Source organism: Coturnix japonica, chromosome 1, assembly GCF_054131305.1.
Source record: "Coturnix japonica strain WE chromosome 1, WE-NBRP24, whole genome shotgun sequence".
In the NCBI taxonomy this organism is placed as follows: domain Eukaryota; kingdom Metazoa; phylum Chordata; class Aves; order Galliformes; family Phasianidae; genus Coturnix; species Coturnix japonica.
Window position 1 is genome coordinate 52,313,084 of NC_140663.1, and position 16,490 is coordinate 52,329,573.

The window sequence follows — 16,490 nt, forward strand, 5'->3', positions numbered from 1 at the left end:
CACATGAAATCCCACACATTGCACTGTCCCCTTGCTGTGGGCATGCACAGACGTGGTGTTCCTGGCTCTCGTGTCCCACGGCACAACAGTTGCTTGGAAACCGCCTCCAGCTGACATCTCCAGCAGCCCAGCTCCAGCCAGCACCGCATTTCCTTCCCCTTGCCACACGCAAACAGCATGGCCTACAGGAGCAGAGCTTCCCACAGGGCTGGCGAGCTGCAAGCCACGCAGAAGGAGCCAGGCGGAGGGGAGCAGATGGCTTCCCCGGGGAAGGGAACGCGGCGTCTTGCACCGGGAGGTTTGCTGGATCCGGTCTGGATGCACGTTTTGGAAAGAAGGCGCCTAGGAGGGGCTGTGGCTGGAACACAGGATCGTTAGGTCATTGCTTAGTGGGGGAAAAAAAGCCAGTAAAAACATGTGCTAACTACTTGCATCAAAGGAGCTGGGCTCAGCTCCGGGAGAGGGGCCATGGATTCCTTTATTCCAAAGCCAGCTCTGCGAGAGCAAAGGGAGAGGGAGACCCCCTGCTCCTTCCAGTGGCCCAGCATCAGCTCCAAACTCGGCCTGCGGGGAGATAGGGTGACAAAGGAGTCATTCCCACATCCTAGAGCCAGACTGGGACAGGTCTGTGATGTAGGTAGCTCCCTCCTGCTGAGCTCTCAGGGCTGCTGCATGCATGGAGACACCAGCACAGCGCCTGCAGCCTTTTCTCTACACTATGAGTTGAAGTCATCCTTCTGACCAGGACATCTGTCCCCGTGCTATGGTATATCATAATGCTCCTCGCTCCCCAACTCTAATTTAGCATCAAATTGGAAAGTAGAAGAAGGGGAAATAGCTGGGGTGCTCGCCACCCTTAGCACTTCAATGCTGGCATTAAATATTAACCAAAAGATTTTTCAGCGAGCCAGACGCGAGCCTACAGCAACAGGGAAGAGCTGGGGAGCTTCAAAGCATGCCCTGATTGCCTGACAGCACATCAGGGCACCTCGTTGCCATGACATCATCACAGAGAAGCGACTGAATTCGCACCTCTTTCCTCCATTTTTCCAGCTTCTTCACCCCTTCGCAGCAGGGCCCGGTCACCTTTGGGATGGAGGAGGAGCCCTACGCCCAAGGACACTTCCATTGCTGGCACAGAGCGTGGGCTCCCCGCCACGCAGGCCGACAGCCGATAACGATGTTCCCCATCTCTCCTCGGCAGGGAGGGATGAAGTCATGAGCAGAGCACTCTGAGCTGCTATCACTGCACGCTGCCTTGCTGGGATGGACGGATAGAAAGGGTCATTCTGACTGGCACCGATGTATCACCCTGAGCTTTTCATCTCCTTCTCCACATCTGACTCACTTCGATGCTTTGATGGCAATAGCAGCGACACCCGGGTGGCAAGACACAATAGGGAAAGGGAAAAACAATAGTTAGACATTCAGTGCCAACCTCCCCAGATTTCTGCTCAAAAAAATTGTAAGGTAAAAACCTCCAGCAAGACATGGCAGTTTTAGAGTCAAGAGTGGTTTTAGGCTCCAAAGCATCAGTAGCAGAGTGGTTACTTGCAGGATAACATGGAACAACAAGGGACCATCTCCAATCCAGGAACCTTACTGCCCTGTGAATTACAGGTGTGCCCCAAAGCGCTCTAGTTCCATAGCAGAAGCCCCAAACTGTGCTCTAATTCCACAGCAAAAGGAGGGTGGGAGTTTTCTTGTAGCACACAGGAGCCAGTGCGGCATGACTCAACTTGCAACAAGCAGGAAAGCTGATCCTACCAAATACTTGTTTGGGGGCCTTGACGCACACAGCTGAATTTTGGAAAGTTGAGCTTTACGCTTTCACATATAACAGGCATTCAAAAACAGGGTGGCTTTTTGCGGTAAGTTCTTGTGGGTGAGCTGTTACCCTTGGAAACAAAAATAGCGCGGCACAGTCCTGTGAGCCACCTTGCACTTGCTTACCTTGGGGGAGTTGCAGTGTAGGAGCTGACTTGCTGCAAATTCACACCTGGCTCACCTCCATTTGTCCGTGTGCTCATGCTCTGAGGATGCTGGGGACCGGTCAGCATTTGCCTATTGCAGATGCAGGTCATGGAGACATTAGCTTTGGTCAGCTGGTGGCCAAACTGATAACAGGCTGCTAGCAAGGCCAAGAGATTGCATGCTGAGGTAAGCAGCTCCCTCTCCCTGCGATCACCTGCAGGTCAGCATGACCCCACAGAGATGCCCATGACCAGCCTGTCTGTGGACATGCACACAGCAGTTAATTATTCATTAGTGTGAAAGGAGGGCAATTAAGGAGACTATAGTATGGCTGCAGGTATCATTATGCTCCAGCAAGGCATTCCAAAGATGGTGGCTTTACCTTTTCCTCTGGATGTACATCCAGACATAAAACATAAAGGAGGTGGAAAGTCCTGGAACAGAAAACCAGCTTTTCCACCTGCCAGCTGCAGCAAGTGCCAGTCAACAGTGCTATTTTCATTTAAAGTCAGCCAGCTGGAGTGAGACAGAGTAATCACACCAACAGGAAGCTCACGGGGTTTAGAGTCTTCCAGACTGCACCACAATCCTGGCACCTGGAGATATGGTACCAGTTACGTGTCCTCCCCACTACCTTACAAGTCCCTTCCACTTGATCAGTAAAGAATTACGTGACAGGATGTGGGGCCCAGCCAGTACAGATGGTGCAAAATTGAAATCATTTCTAGTGGTCTAACATCACTCTAATTCCTGCCTTGCAGAAGAGTTTCTGACATGCTGAAACAGCAAGATAGACATCTCTGTCATCACACTGAGACCCAGAGAAGGAACCAAGGGAAACAGAAAAGCCTCAACATTTGATCCACCGCAGGCCCTAATGCAAAAAGAGTCCTTTGGAACTGAACTATGGACTCAAGTACAGACCCTCCTAAAACATGAGCTGCCGGTGGCATTGCTGGTGGCTTTGTCAGAGGGAAGCCTGAAAAAAAATCATAGAAACCACAAATGCCAGACCCCAAAGGTCAGAGCAGATGCACGCTGTCTGGGCAGGGGACACAGGTACACTCCCTTGATGCTACTCCCACAGAGGACCTGGGTCAGCTGCACCGTGGACCTGGCAACCTTGCAGCAACAAAAGGAATCGCATGGGAAGGATGAGAGTGCTTCCCTGCTGCCTTGGAGTCACCCAGGAAGGAAGCAGGGTGGATACCCACCATCGGCTGTTGCCTGAGCTACATTATTCCTCACTTACTTCCATGTTTCCTGAACTACTTTCATTGGGTTTTTACTTTAGAACAAACACAGAAAAGGACAATTTACTATTTTTTTTTTATTGTAAAAAACACAGTTCCCCAGATTTATATAAATAAGCCATGTACGTAACATACAATTGCGTTCGCTCCATCCTCCAACACTGACAGCTTTAAAAGAAGAAACAGGCTAAAAAAGCAAGTCCCAAAGGACGTTAGGTTTCTGATGACCAAGTGGTATCTCACACGGCACCTCCTTCCCCTACCAGCCTCCAAACAAGATGCTGAAAGTACACAGCACTCGCAACACCCCCAGGAACTGACAGGGAGGCATTCAAGCTGTACGAAGAGTTCTCACCCACTCCCCAGGCATCGACAGCCGCCTGTGTTTCAATGCCATCTCAGCGTGCAGTGGGTGAGAAAGGAGGGGGTAGCTTGCATAGCAGCCTCCTACATCCAGGCAGCTCAGCTGTCCTCCCAAATCAAGCAGAAAAGGGTAAAACAAGCCTAATTCCCCACAGCTAACACCTCCACAGACAACCTGAAGGGACACCCTTGACGCAGCCAGTTCTGTGTGGTCATTTAGAAGGGAGGAAGGTGGTGCTGTTAAGAGGGAGGAAAGATGCACTGGTCAGAACCATACCACACATAGCTGGGGAGGCAGAGAAGAGAGGACACAATGTAGAACAAGTGGGAGGAGAAAACACAGGGCTAAATAGCACCTTTTTTTCTTCCTCTTCCCCCTCCTAGTGCTGCTGCATGGCGTGTCACGAGATTACCTATTTAACCACCTCCTTCTTGCTTAGGCTCAAACACCAAGGAAAGAGCCACAGACAGATCAGAAATTCCGCGAGTGAGGACAGGTTTAGCAAGTTACACACACACACACACACACACACCAGATATATGCATCCCATGGAACTGTTATGTCAGTATGGAAAGAAATCTTGACGTTTTAACTATTAAAAATAAAGCCCCACCTCCACATTGTATAAAATCTGTGAAGGAAGAAATCTCCTGTATGCAGCGAGTCTGGGACCCAGCCAGATGTCAGGAGCACTTCCAGACACACACAGCCAGGCTGCCACCAAAGAACATGTACAGCAGATTCTTCACCTCGTGAGTGATCTCAAAGCCAAACCCTTCCCCAATCACCACGTGCCAGGAGGATCCAAATTTCTTGTCCATCATCTCTTTGATCATCTTGGCAGCACTCTGGAGAATGAAGGGAAGTGTAGAGTGAGACACAGCAAGCAGCAAGTTTCCACGCAAACATCCTGCTGCTATTCCTCTCTAATACAGAACTCAAGCCACAGACAAGAGGTATAGCAGCTGTGCTGAGCAAACCAGAAGCTCCTCAGGGCTGTGCCAAAGGGTAAGGCAGCTTACTGTTTGCAGCAAGCTCCAACACAGCAGCTAGGAGAAATTAAACAACTACATCTAGCAAGCATTTTCTCATTCACACAGCCAGAGAGAAGCGAGAGCTCTGTTTTTGATGGTGGTGGAGTTACCCTGGGCACACTGAGCATGATATGAGATTCAGGTCACTAAGCTGCAGCTATTTTTACATGAGTCCATTTATATATATATATATTTCAGCTAATTACCTAAACAATGAAACTAGGCTGACTTTTAGAAGGCTTGCTTCTCTAAGATCACACCCCGTTAGGTCTAGAAAAGGAGAATGGGAGATTTTGCAGTGACACTTGGTGTCTCAGGAATGAGGGGACAGAAGGAATCTTCTGCTCTGAAGCTTTGCCTCCCTGCAGCACAGAGCTCCTCTAGCACAAGCAATTTGTGTCCTACCCATTGATCAAGCCTGTTCTCATTCATCTTTATATCTCAAAGATGAGGGCAATTTTTCAAAAGACTGAAACTCCTCCATCACACCCCATCTACGTGCAATTTCATTCGAGAGGCTGAAAGCTGACAGGGAAGACTGAACAGACTGTACCTAAAGGTTCAAAGAGCTTAATTTGCTCCTTTCCAAAATAAGAGTCTCCTCCCTGCCCCGATGGGGATGATCTTGCTCAACACTGACAAATGGACCCATATTTTGGGACAGGCCCCTCTCCACATAGTTGTGACACAGGCCCCCAGGACAGACAGGACATTTTATGAACAAAGAGGAAGCTCACAGGGAAGGAAGGAGATAAGGTTTGTGAGGCGGCTTCACTCTGTGACTCATCTTTGCTTCCTGCACGAAAGCAAACAGCTAGTACAGATATCACTCACGAAAGCAACTAAATCTGAGATCTAGCCAAGCTGTCTCTTTCTGCCCTTGCTCAGTACAGAAACTGAGTAATCTGTCAGTATGTGACTCGACTGTGCCCTACAGCTCCAGCCCTGCTCCTGCAGATTCTTTGAGCTGCAGCAACGGAAGGTTGGCCTGACGGATTCAGCTCATACCTCATTGTTCGTGGCATATTTCTCACATGCTGTGACACACAGCTCCATGGCCTCTACACGCATCTCCTCCGGCATGTCTGTGTGCTGCAGAGAGCAAACAAGAAAGAGAACTGAACAGAAAAATAAAGGCTAGACAGAAGACAACAAAAAACAGCCCTTATGTTGCCCATGCTGTCATGGAGCTTAGGCTGCTGGCATGGACACAGGGCAGCTACTTCATGTGACATTCAGTGTCAGCTTAAAGCAGGGCATCACTAGCGATATAGGCTCATCAGAACACCAAGCATCAGTATGATTAACATGAAAATGGCATATTACTTTACTGTCTGTGCATTCTTTCCTTTGTCCCAGTCCATGCAGAATTGTTCTGTTCTAAAATTTAAGACTAGCATAAAGCAAGCATAGCTTAAAGGAGGAGATAAACACTATCACTAGTTTTTCAGTGCTAAGATGAAGAGAAAGACGATACTGCTTGAACCGTCCTTAACTACTGCTATAACAGAAATCTAAATGATACAGTCTTTTTCACTTTTTCGATGCTTTTTATCTGGCTGGCTAAGATCATTTATTCCTCCTCCTCTAAACAGAATAAAAACAAGTTGTATTCAGCAACGCGAGCAGAGGGTTTCAAAGGCAGCATGTGTGGAACATTAGATGACTGCTTTGTGCCACACTCCCCTGGCTGACTGATTTCCTTGCCTGATAGGCAGAAGAAATGGTGGTGACTGAGATCCCCATAGGGAACGGCGAGGGTACAGGTTCCCACAGCAGCTGTCAGTGGGAGAAACCTTATTTCGGAAAGTGGTGAAGAACAAAGGTAGCACTGCATATCAGTTATAGCAGTAAACACATAACTCATCTTCCTTCTTACCCTAATCAGCGGAAAGCTGTGCAGTCTTTTATAATCGGCTTCCTCCTTCTTCCCCTCCCCAGTGTCGGCCATGGTCTTTCCCCAGCGACCCCGGGAAGGGGCAGAGGGCCGGGATGGAGCTCAGCAAGGCACTGCAGTGCAGATGGCTCAGAGAGTAGCTCTACAAGAGGAAGCTTCTCGGCCCAGAGGACACTGCTTAAAAACAAACAAACAATAAATAGGAGACAAGAAGAAAGCTTTGCATTCAAACATTAGGCCGCCGTTCCAGGCCCATCAGCCAACCATAGCCTGAGTACGACAGCCCGCTCCGAGCACACCGCGCTTCCACGGGGCGGGGAGGCGGCCTAGGGGCAGCCTGACTGTGGTGGCTCGGGAAGACACGGCACAGCCCCGGCCTGAGCTCCAGAGCCCAGAGAGCAGCAGGGAGGAAGGGAAGGGAAGGGAAGGAGGCCCAGGAGCGGAGCGCGGCCTCACCTACACCGCCACCGCGGCCCGCACCGGTTACTAAGGAAAAGCTCCGGCTGCCTTAGCAACCGCCGCCGGAAGCCCCGCCTCCCCATCGCCTATTGGTTAACAGCGCGCAGCCCGGCTCACCCTATTGGCTGCGGGGCTTGGGGCCGCGCGGCGGTGGGGTGTCCGCGGCGTGCCTGTGCCGTACCACAGTGTGTGTGTGGGGGGGGCTTAACATTACCCAGGTGCAACGCCTTGCGTTTGGAGCCTCGTTAGGTTCTCACAGGCCCAAAATCTCAGTCTAAAATAAACACAAGTGAAGGAAAATCCAGCTCTGAGATCACGCTTTCTACTCCCAGACCACCAAGTGATGGCTGGGACTCCATCTGGGCATATAACAGAATCGCAGAATGAGCCGGGTTGGAAGGGACCTCAAGGATCATGTAGTTCCAACCCCCCTGCCTAGCAGGGCCACCAAACATACACCTTTACTAGATCAGGTTGCCCAGGGCCCCGTCCAACCTGGTCTTGAACACCTCCAAGGACGGGGCATCCACAACCTCCCTGGGCAGCCTGTTCCAGGGCCTCACCACTCTCCTAGTGAAGAACTTCCCCCTAACATCCAACCTAAATCTTCCCTCTTTTAACTTAAAGCCATTTCCCCGTGTCCTGCTATTGTCAGCTGACAATAAGATATCCTTGTCACACAGGACAGGTCCAAGGCCAGGCTGTTGGCACGGTGTCCTGTTGGTGTGTGTGTTAAATGTCCTGTTGGTGTGTGTGTTAAATGTCCTCCCACTCACCCAACAGACATCCATCCAAGCAGAGCCCAGGGCTGTTCCCCTGACAGTGCTGCAGTGATCATTTCTCTTCCCTTTGCCTTCACCTGCCTGCTGTCCCCTCTCCCCATGACAGCTGCAGTCGAGGCCGATTCCTTCTCCTTTTTCTCCTTTGCAAGCATGGGCCTCTTGCAACCAGGCACTAAAACCATCGAGAGAAAGATAAAAGCTGGGAGATCATCCTTTTGTGTGTGTGTGTGTGTGTGTGTGTGTGTGTGTGCAAAGGAGATAATTAGGACCAGAATCTCTGGGAAGAAGATCTTTCCATCATTACTCTATCTCCAGGCAGTTCCTCTAATCTCTCTGGGGATGCAGCGCTTTCAAGCACCGTATTCTTTCTGTGCTTTTTTTAATGCTTTAATCCCTGTGTAGTTCACCCACTTTTGCTGGGAAGCAGCGAGTCGGCGCGAGCTCTGTCTGAGGCTGTGTGTTGTATCAGAGTGTGAGCGTCATGTTGCCTGCAATTAATTGTGCTTTGGTTTTGATCGGTGTAGGCCCAGGGAAAGGGTGGGGAAGGTGGGGGAAATGTTCCCTATGGGAAACCCTGGCACTGTTTAGCAAAGCCTGAATTCGCACCTCTTGGCTGCTCAAACAACAGTGTGCCACCGATGCACAGCAGCATCAGGTTGCATTGCAGTGCCCATTGTTGGCTGGGAAATGGGGACACAGGCAGTGATAGATAGTGTCACCGCAGCACAGCCCTGCTGAAGCATCCTGCCGAGCCTTCCTGCCTGCGGGAGGACGTGGAGGCAATTAGAGCAGCCCCCCATTGTTAGGGCAAAGTGGGCTCATCGTGGTGGCACCCACTGGGATGCATGCAGCCCAGCTCCCAGCTTGGGAATTATGGCGTTTCCTCCTCAAGCCTTGTAATTAATGGCTTCAGACCCTCATAATTAATAGTGTCAGCATCCCATATGTCTTTGTTTCAATCCCTCTTTTAGGAAGAGGTGCCAGGCTGCAGCACACTCTCAACACAGCTGTTACACCTCTCCTTCATTAACAAGAACCATCCTGTTTTCCCTTGTCTCCATGCACAAAGCATTGTTTTCCAGCAAGCTGCCCTCAGAGAGACACAGCTCTTTCCCTCAGTGGCTCTGCTTCATTTAGAAGCCAGCAGCATCTGTAAGCCATTGCAATTACTCTTTGCAACCCCATTGATTTTTTTCACTTCCTGCCATCTCCCTGACCAGCCAGTCTGCAGCAGGTTTTTGCTTCTTGTGGGGCTCAGATAACCAAAACCTACACCTTGCTTCTCTTCTTCTCCACCCAGATACAGAACACGCAGCCACAGAACGTCAGGGCTGAGGCCTCACTGAGGATGGAAATCAAATATTTATTCCCATTCTTGATTTCCTGCCTCTTAACTAGTTTTTAATCTCTCCATAATGACTTCATTTCCTTAAGAGCCTTATTCAGAGGAGTTTGCCATAAGCCTTTAAAATGCCTGGGTAAATTATAGCCTTCTTATGTCCCCCGTGCAGCCCGATTGCCTCCAAGCCCCCAGGAGAGAGCCTTAGGTGAGAGCTGCTGTTGTGTCCCGGTATGATGTACCCACAGAGTGACTGGGAAACTACTTGGTATGGCTTGGCATCTTCACAGCCCCCCTCAACAGGAGCACCTGGAGAAGGCTGCAGCCTCCGTTTCCCCACATATCATTTCTATTCCTGCTTGTCGGGATGGAAACCAAGAGGGGATGAGCATCCTGCAGCCCTGAGCTCCCAGAGCCTGCTGCCTCCCTCCAGGCATATACCCAGCACCCATGGGGATTTTTGCCTTCTTCTTCCACCAGGTTTGCAGCCCCACGAGGCTCCGACAGACACGCCACGTTTATTGCCCACAGCCAGCGTTACAAAAGAAATGTCCCAACACGACACGGCCACGCGCAAGCGAGCGACTTGGGGGTTGGGGGTGGCATGAAGATCACAGTGTTTCCCAGTTGGCACAGGGGCCGCGCTGCATCCCCACGGCATCCCCCCACCCTGGTGGGCTGTCCCCTCTGCACCCCGGTCCCCAGGCAGGAGGTGCAAAGTGGGACATGGTGGGCTTAGAGGAGTGCTGGAAGCTGGACATCACACTGTGAGACCCCCCCAAGATACCCCCAGCACAGACATATTGAGACACCAGCACGGAAACATTGCATCCTCAGGCACTCTATGAGGACACCAGCATCCCCAACCCCAGCCAGCTCATAGCAGGGCCGAGGCACAGGTGAGGCCAGCACCCCTGCAAGCAGCTCAGCCCCAAAAGGCTGGTGGGGGGGGGGAGGCACACCTCTCCCCATGCCCCTTTTCCTCACTTTTGCTTCATTTCCTCCATCCCGACTAGGGCTGGGTGCGCAAGGGCAAGTCTCTGCTCCTCTTCTCCTTCCTTTTGTGGTACAAGGAAGGCTTAAAATAAAACAGATAGGTCCCCCTCACAGGGCTCTTTTCATCCTATGGGGAGAGGATGGTGCCAGAGAATGGCTGATGGGGAAGAGGGGCTCAGAGGGAGCAGGCTCACAAAACCAGACGTCAGGGTGATGAAAATAAAGAAGTGTAGGGGATGTCCCACTCCCAGCCCCTCCACGTCCCCAGTGCCCGAGGCCCAAAACAAAACAGGGCAAGGTGAGGGGCAGGAGGGGCGAGGGGCTGCCGTGGGACCTCCCCTGAAGGCCTCGAACATCGCCCCATCATGGGGTGGTGGTGGTGGTGAGAGGGTCTCGTTGATCTGGGAGGGTTGGAAGGGCAGCCTGGAGCTGAAGGTGCCATTCATGCCTTCCTCCCATCGTCGCAGGTGGTGAAGGCTGCCTTGCTGGCCCCTCCAAAGACCTCGACGGCCTGGTCGTCCCACTGGATGACATTGCCTTGCAGGTGTGAAGTACAGTTGGCCAAGGCCAGGATCTCCGCCGGTGCCAGCATGTGGTCCCACACGGCAAAGTGGGCCAGCTCCCCCACGAAGGCCTGCGTGGCATCGAAGCGGCCACCCAGCGTGTCCTGGGGATGGGAGCAGAGCGGGGACAAGGTGATGAGGTGGGGAGAGGAAGGGATTCATGCGGAGGTGAAGAGGGACAGGAGAGGGAAAAGATGCTGAGAACAAGAAGCACACCTGGGAGCTGGACAAGCAGGCAGAGAGCCTTCACATCCGAGCCCAAAAGCCCCCAGGACCCCCAGGCCCCATTTGGGGCTGCCCCTACCCAAACTCCATTTGGGAATGACCACACCCATAGCAACCTGTATGCTGCAGCAGGTACCTGCTCCTGGCCCAGGATGATGATGCCCTGTGGCTTGATGGCATGCCAGGAGGCCAGGTTCTCGCCGGAGCCCCGCTGCTCACCGTCCTGGTATGCTGACCACTTGCCATCACGAGTGGTCCATGCCACACAGACGTGGTGCCAGGCCTTGTCCTTCAGGCTCAGCGGCAGCTGGGCAACCTGTGGGTAGAAAGCAAGAGAATGGAACTCAGTGGGGCTGCCAATAGGCCCCAGTGTCCCTCACTGAGAGACTCAGAACTGTCGCTTCTCTCCATCAAAACCCACCAGGTAAAGCTGGGTTTATATGGGCAGGGCTGCCAGCCACCAGGTCAGGCTGCCCAAGGCCCCATCCAACCTGGCCTTGAGCACCTCCTGAGATGGGGAATCAACTTCCAAGGAGGGAAAGTGGGAAGGGTGGGCTGACCTTGTCATTGATGAGAAGCTCCAGGGGATTGCTGCCCCACTCCAGCAGCACGATCTCATTGGCTTGGGTGGGGACAGAGTAGGAGAAAGGGGTGCCAAGCCCCGACAAGGCCTTGGACTTCAGCCACATGCAGATGGTGAAGGCATAGAGCTCCGGCAGGCTCTTCTTCATGCGGGCATACATGTAGTTGTTCTGCACTGGGATGGTCACCTTGAAGGCATCAGGAGGGCTGTAGACTGGAGCTCCTGCATGCCAAAGATAGGAGAAGTGGAGGGTGAAGAGTGAGGGTGCCCATCCCACGCTCCTCCAGGTTTGCCCTTGAGGTCAGTGTCAGCCCACATCACCTCGGTCCCCCTTGTGCAGCACTCACCGTGCTCCAGCTCCGCCACTCGGTTCTGCAGGGCACTGAGCTCCTTCTCAATGTCGTGCTGCTGCTGGCTGCGGTCAGTGTTGGCGGCGTGCCGCTCCTTCTGCAGGGCGAGGATCTTGGCCAGGAGCTGCTCCTCCAGCTGTTCCATCTTGCTGTGCAGCGCATCACGGGCGAGCGCCGGGGCGGTGGGTGCTGAACCATTGGGGCGGGATGGCAGCTCCTGCTGTGCTCGGCAGCGGGGTGAAATTCAACATCATGTCAGTGTGGAAGGTTAAATCATGACATGTCAACCCATGACACCATGTGGAGCCCAAGGGACCATGTCAACCCATGACACTCTGGGGACCACGACCCAGCATCTTGCCCAAGGGCTTTGTCTCATCAGCCTCTGGTACAAAATGGGGTTGGCCACGTTGGTTGATCTCAATGACTTTTGGGAGCTCAGGTTGCCCTGCTGCTCGCTTGCTGTTGTGGCACAGCTGAGCAATCCTCTTAGCCCAGCTCAGCTCATGTGTGTGGGCGCGTGCACACGTGCCAGGTCAGCAGGTAGCTCTCTGTCAACGTAAGCCGGCATCACCCATCTGCTGGCAAAGCCCCAGCTGCCAGGATGTGTGCCAAGAGGAATGGGGTCAACAGTGGCACTCGGGGACACCTCCAGTCCCCGAGGCTGATGGCAATGCCCTGTCAGCACCTCCCTGTATTTGAGCCAGGCTTGGGCAGGCAGGATGTGGCAGCCACGGATGGGAACGGCGGGGGGAAGTAAGCAGGGAGAGGAAGCGAGGAGATGGTGTTGGCGTGAGCACAAATGGACCTGGACCAGGAGCACGCTGAGGCTGGAAATGAGGAGGTGCTGCCGAGTGCCAGCAAAGCTCTGGGCTCTGGAAGAGCCTCTAGCAGGGACAGCTGAGGCAAAAACCCTCCGTGGGTTTTGCAAAGAAAACCAAAGAGGAAAGCAAAACCAAAGGTGAGGGTGCATGGGGGGCAGTTCCGGCATCCACCTTTCTCCAGGGATGCTCAGGAAGGAAGAGTTCAGGTGGCATCCACAGCTCCAGTCACCCCATCTCTGAGGCCAACCACCCCAGTGGGGCGTGGGGACACGGGGCCATTTCAGCCCCCCAGCTCCCAGCCTGCGCTGCATCTCCATAAGCACCTCCACGCACGCTTCTCCCCCAATTCTTTGCCAAATGCTTAATTATAGCCGTGCAGCTGTTATTTACCAATGTGGGGAGGGCTCCCATCTGCCGCCGCGACGCGGGCAGCTGGGGAGTGGGCAGCGGGGGAGGTGGATGGCACACGTTGGCCACCAAGAGCCGACAGAAAGATTGAAGGCTGCCAGGTAGCGCTCAGCGCGTGAAATGTCAGCGGCTGTGGGGGGGCTCGGGAGGGACTCATTGTTGGGCACAACGCACTTTCATTTATGTAAGGGGATCAGAGCCTTCATTTACTAATGCATTGGCAAATCTGTTCCCTGTGGCTACCCCCCTCCCGCCGCATTCAACTAAGTGGGGAGAGCAGCGCTGGGGACAGATGCCCGCTGTGGAGCCCATCGCTGGGCACTTCCCCCACTTGTGTGCCCGTCTCATGTTGGCACAGCTCCCCATGCCCCCACCACTGTGCCACAATGGACAGGGGTTTCCCTTGGAGGAGCCAATCCAGCTGCATGTCTCCATCACCCTTGGGTCTTGCTTGGGGCTGTTGGTGTTTGGGTACCCATACCCACACCCATCGCTTTGCCTCCAACAGCCAGAGCATCACTCCCAGGCCGGAGCCCCAAGGAGATGTCCTCCATCCACACCTCTCCATTTCAATCTCATTATGTCTTACGAGGCTCAGACTGCACTGATGACCCTCTGCCATCCCCTTGCCTGAACCCTGTGTGGTTAATGAAGTTCAACGGGCACTGGCTCTCAAGGTGCCACCGTGCTAACAGAAAGGAACAGGATGGCAACGGGAACCAGATGGGATGGTACTGAGGTTGATGTGAAGCTCCTGGCAGGTGGCTGTGGCCATGGGGTCAACACATTGTCCCTGGAGCAATAGCACATCTGGGGGAAATGACCCAAGAAAAGCAGCTCCCACATGCCCAAAGCTTGTCCACTTCATCCCCGGGCACCCGTTCCCCCGGTGTGGCCACTTCTCCCTGCCAGCCCCCAGGTAACCAAGGACCCCTGCCAGGGTTTGTTTGGCTGCTGAACCCATCCCAACCCCAAAGAATGGACCCGCAGGATGGGCTGACACCATGGCAGAGATGCTTGGGGGAGTAGGTGTGGGTTGGGGTTTTTCCCGTTTCTCCAAGCCCTCCAGATAGGGGGGTTATGCTCACACTTTCCATTGCAAGGGGCCCCATTATATGGCCATGATGGGGCTGTGCAGGAGGGCAGCATTTGGACACGGTCCACGGTTCCCACACTGGGCTGCGGCTGGTCAGGAAGTGATGCTCGGGACCACCTGCTATGGGGGGAATAGACTGGGAGGCAAAGGGCGGGCACCGAGGGCGTCCCCATCCCCTGAGCAAGGACCGTGGCACCGGGAAGGGGGGCAGCGAAGACCTTCCCAAAGCTCCCAGGGGTGGTGGGAACACCGGGTGGGGAAAGAGCAGGTTTGGGGGGGGGGCGGGCTTGGGGGACCCCCCCCCCGGCCTCCCCACCTCGATCCGGTCGATGCGCTCCTGCAGGGCGCGGACGGCCTCCTCCAGCTCTCGCACGGCGGGCGGCTCGGCGGGGGGGTGCCCCATGGTGCCGGGCCGGGGGGCGGCGCGGAGCCCGGCGGCGGGGGGAGCGGCGTGGAGGCCGCCCTCGCAGCGGCTCAGCTTGCCCGTCAGCTCGCGGATGGTCTCCTGGTCCATGCGGATGCGCTCCTTCTGCTCCAGCGCCGTGCGGCGCAGCTGTGCCGCGGCGCTGCGCAGCGCCAGCAGCTCTTCGGGGCCGGCGGCGGCGGCGGGGCCGGGGGCGGCCGCGGGGCACTCGGCGCTCAGCGGGGTGCAGACGAAGCGGCTGAACAGCGGCGTCGAGCCCGTCAGGCGAGGCCCGGCGCTGGCCAGAGCCTCGGCCGGGCCGTGCAGCGCTCCCAGCCCCTTGTCGGCGGCGGGGAGCAGCGCGGCGGCGGCCGAGTCATTGTCGGCGGCGGTGGGAGCGGCGGGAGCGGCGGTGCCCGCCGGGTGGACGCTGGCGATGATGCAGATGATGGCCCCCAGGAAAGCCAGCATGCCCGCCGCCAGCAGCACCGCCAGAAACTTCAGGGTGGCAGCGGCGTGGGGGGCCCGAGCCCGCGGACGGCGAGAAAATAAAGCGGGGACGGGGGGGAGGGAGGGAGGGGATGGAGGGAAGGATGGATGGTTGGACGGATGGATAGATGGACGGAAGGGTGGACGGAGGGACGGGCAGCAGCCGGAGAAGCAGACGCCACCGGCAGCAGCAGCACCGGCGCCGGGCCCCGCCGCGCCGTGCTTATATCAGCCGGAGCCGCACGCGCCGCCCCCGCCGCCGCCGCCGGGCCGCCCCCACCGCTCCGCCGGGAACGAGAGCGGCAGCGCTGGCATTGCCCGCGGTCCGGAGCGCCGGGCGGCTCAATGCGAGGGAGTCGTGGGGCTGCCCGGGGAGCGGGTGCGTGCAGCCGGCCCTCTCTTCCCATCCGTCATATGAATGGGGCACCTCAGGCACCTGCTTGCTCCTTGCTCAATACCGGAGTGCACAGTACAGCGCATTAAGGGGAATCGCAGAACCATTAAAGCTGGAAAAGACCTCTAAGATCACCCAGTCCAACCGCCAGCCCATCCCCACCATGCCCACTGACCACGTCCCTCAGTGCCACATCCACACGGCTCTGGAACACCTGCAGGGATGGTGACTGCACCACCTCCCTGAGCAGCCTGTGCCACTGCAGCACCGCTCTTTACAAGTTTTCCCCAGTATCCAACCTGAACTTCCCCTGCTGCAACTTGAGACCATTACTTCTCATCCTAAAAGAGCAGTGAGGAAGAAGCAATCAGCTCAATTACACCCAGTCCCAAACCACACACTGAGATGGGAAGGCTCCTAACCCTAACCCTAATTCTAACCTAACCCACCTCTCTATGGAGTGGCAGTGACAGCTTCAGCCTGGAGTGAGCAGTTCAGGCAGATTTACCGTCTGCAATCAGTGCCCAAATAGCGTCTCTGGGAGGCAGCCACCTCAAAGGGGCATGAGTGACCTAAGGGTGGGATGGGAAAAAGCGTTGGGGCCTCAGGCTGGGGATTTAGGAAGAAGTTTTTCACACAGGAAACACAGGTGACACACCGGAACAGGCTGCCCAAGGAGGTTGTGGATGCTCCATCCCTGGAGGCATCCAAGGCCAGGCTGGATGTGGCTCTGGTGGTTGGCAACCCTGCACATAGCAGAGGGGTTGAGACGGGATGATCTTTGAGGTCCTTTTCAACCCAGGCCATTCTATGATATGATTCCATAATCCACCCTATGGGGCGATCCAACGCAGTGGTCCCAGCCCAGCCCGGAGCCTTCAGCCCACCCTACATGCAGAACCACGCTATGCACGGTGCCCGATCCCTCTATTTCCAGCCCCCTTATTCCCACCAACACAGCTCAGATCACCCCCCAGGCCAAAGAAACGGCCTGCAGGCTATTGCAGTGCTTTGGGGCTGTGACCTTCAGCGTTTCTTACAGTCAGACAACAGCAGC

General features: G+C 55.0%; 2 protein-coding genes across 3 annotated transcripts; both read right to left on the reverse strand.

Moving 5' to 3' along the window:
• Nucleotides 1–3,284: 3,284 nt before the first annotated feature.
• On the reverse strand, nt 3,285–7,032 carry DNAL4 (dynein axonemal light chain 4). Of its 2 annotated transcripts, none has more exons than XM_015863343.3 (4): nt 6,979–7,032; nt 6,505–6,696; nt 5,634–5,717; nt 3,285–4,439 (listed from the first exon to the last, which is right to left on the reverse strand). In XM_015863343.3, the coding sequence occupies exons 2-4, from the start codon at nt 6,574–6,576 to the stop codon at nt 4,275–4,277; spliced, it is 321 nt and encodes a 106-aa protein (XP_015718829.1). In that variant the 5' UTR covers nt 6,577–6,696; nt 6,979–7,032; the 3' UTR covers nt 3,285–4,274. The 2 variants fall into 2 exon arrangements, with proteins under 2 accessions (XP_015718829.1, XP_015718838.1); XM_015863352.3 differs by having other exon boundaries at nt 6,505–6,699.
• Nucleotides 7,033–9,601: 2,569 nt separating this feature from the next.
• On the reverse strand, nt 9,602–15,224 carry NPTXR (neuronal pentraxin receptor). Its single transcript, XM_032444755.2, has 5 exons — nt 14,464–15,224; nt 11,817–12,039; nt 11,447–11,691; nt 11,023–11,202; nt 9,602–10,765 (listed from the first exon to the last, which is right to left on the reverse strand). The coding sequence occupies exons 1-5, from the start codon at nt 15,019–15,021 to the stop codon at nt 10,541–10,543; spliced, it is 1,431 nt and encodes a 476-aa protein (XP_032300646.2). The 5' UTR covers nt 15,022–15,224; the 3' UTR covers nt 9,602–10,540.
• Nucleotides 15,225–16,490: the final 1,266 nt, after the last annotated feature.

What these genes read in the sequence shown, in the direction of transcription:
- DNAL4 (XM_015863343.3), bottom strand. Translation starts at nt 6,576, where the DNA reads ATGGCCGACACTGGGGAGGGGAAGAAGGAGGAAGCCGATTATAAAAGA. An exon ending in ACAGCTTTCCGCTGATTAGG is followed by an intron (nt 5,718 to 6,504) that starts GTAAGAAGGAAG and finishes TGCTCTCTGCAG; the next exon opens with CACACAGACATGCCGGAGGA. An exon ending in AATATGCCACGAACAATGAG is followed by an intron (nt 4,440 to 5,633) that starts GTATGAGCTGAA and finishes TTCATTCTCCAG; the next exon opens with AGTGCTGCCAAGATGATCAA.
- NPTXR (XM_032444755.2), bottom strand. Translation starts at nt 15,021, where the DNA reads ATGCTGGCTTTCCTGGGGGCCATCATCTGCATCATCGCCAGCGTCCAC. An exon ending in AGTGGCGGAGCTGGAGCACG is followed by an intron (nt 11,692 to 11,816) that starts GTGAGTGCTGCA and finishes TTTGGCATGCAG; the next exon opens with GAGCTCCAGTCTACAGCCCT. An exon ending in TCATCCTGGGCCAGGAGCAG is followed by an intron (nt 10,766 to 11,022) that starts GTACCTGCTGCA and finishes TCCCATCCCCAG; the next exon opens with GACACGCTGGGTGGCCGCTT.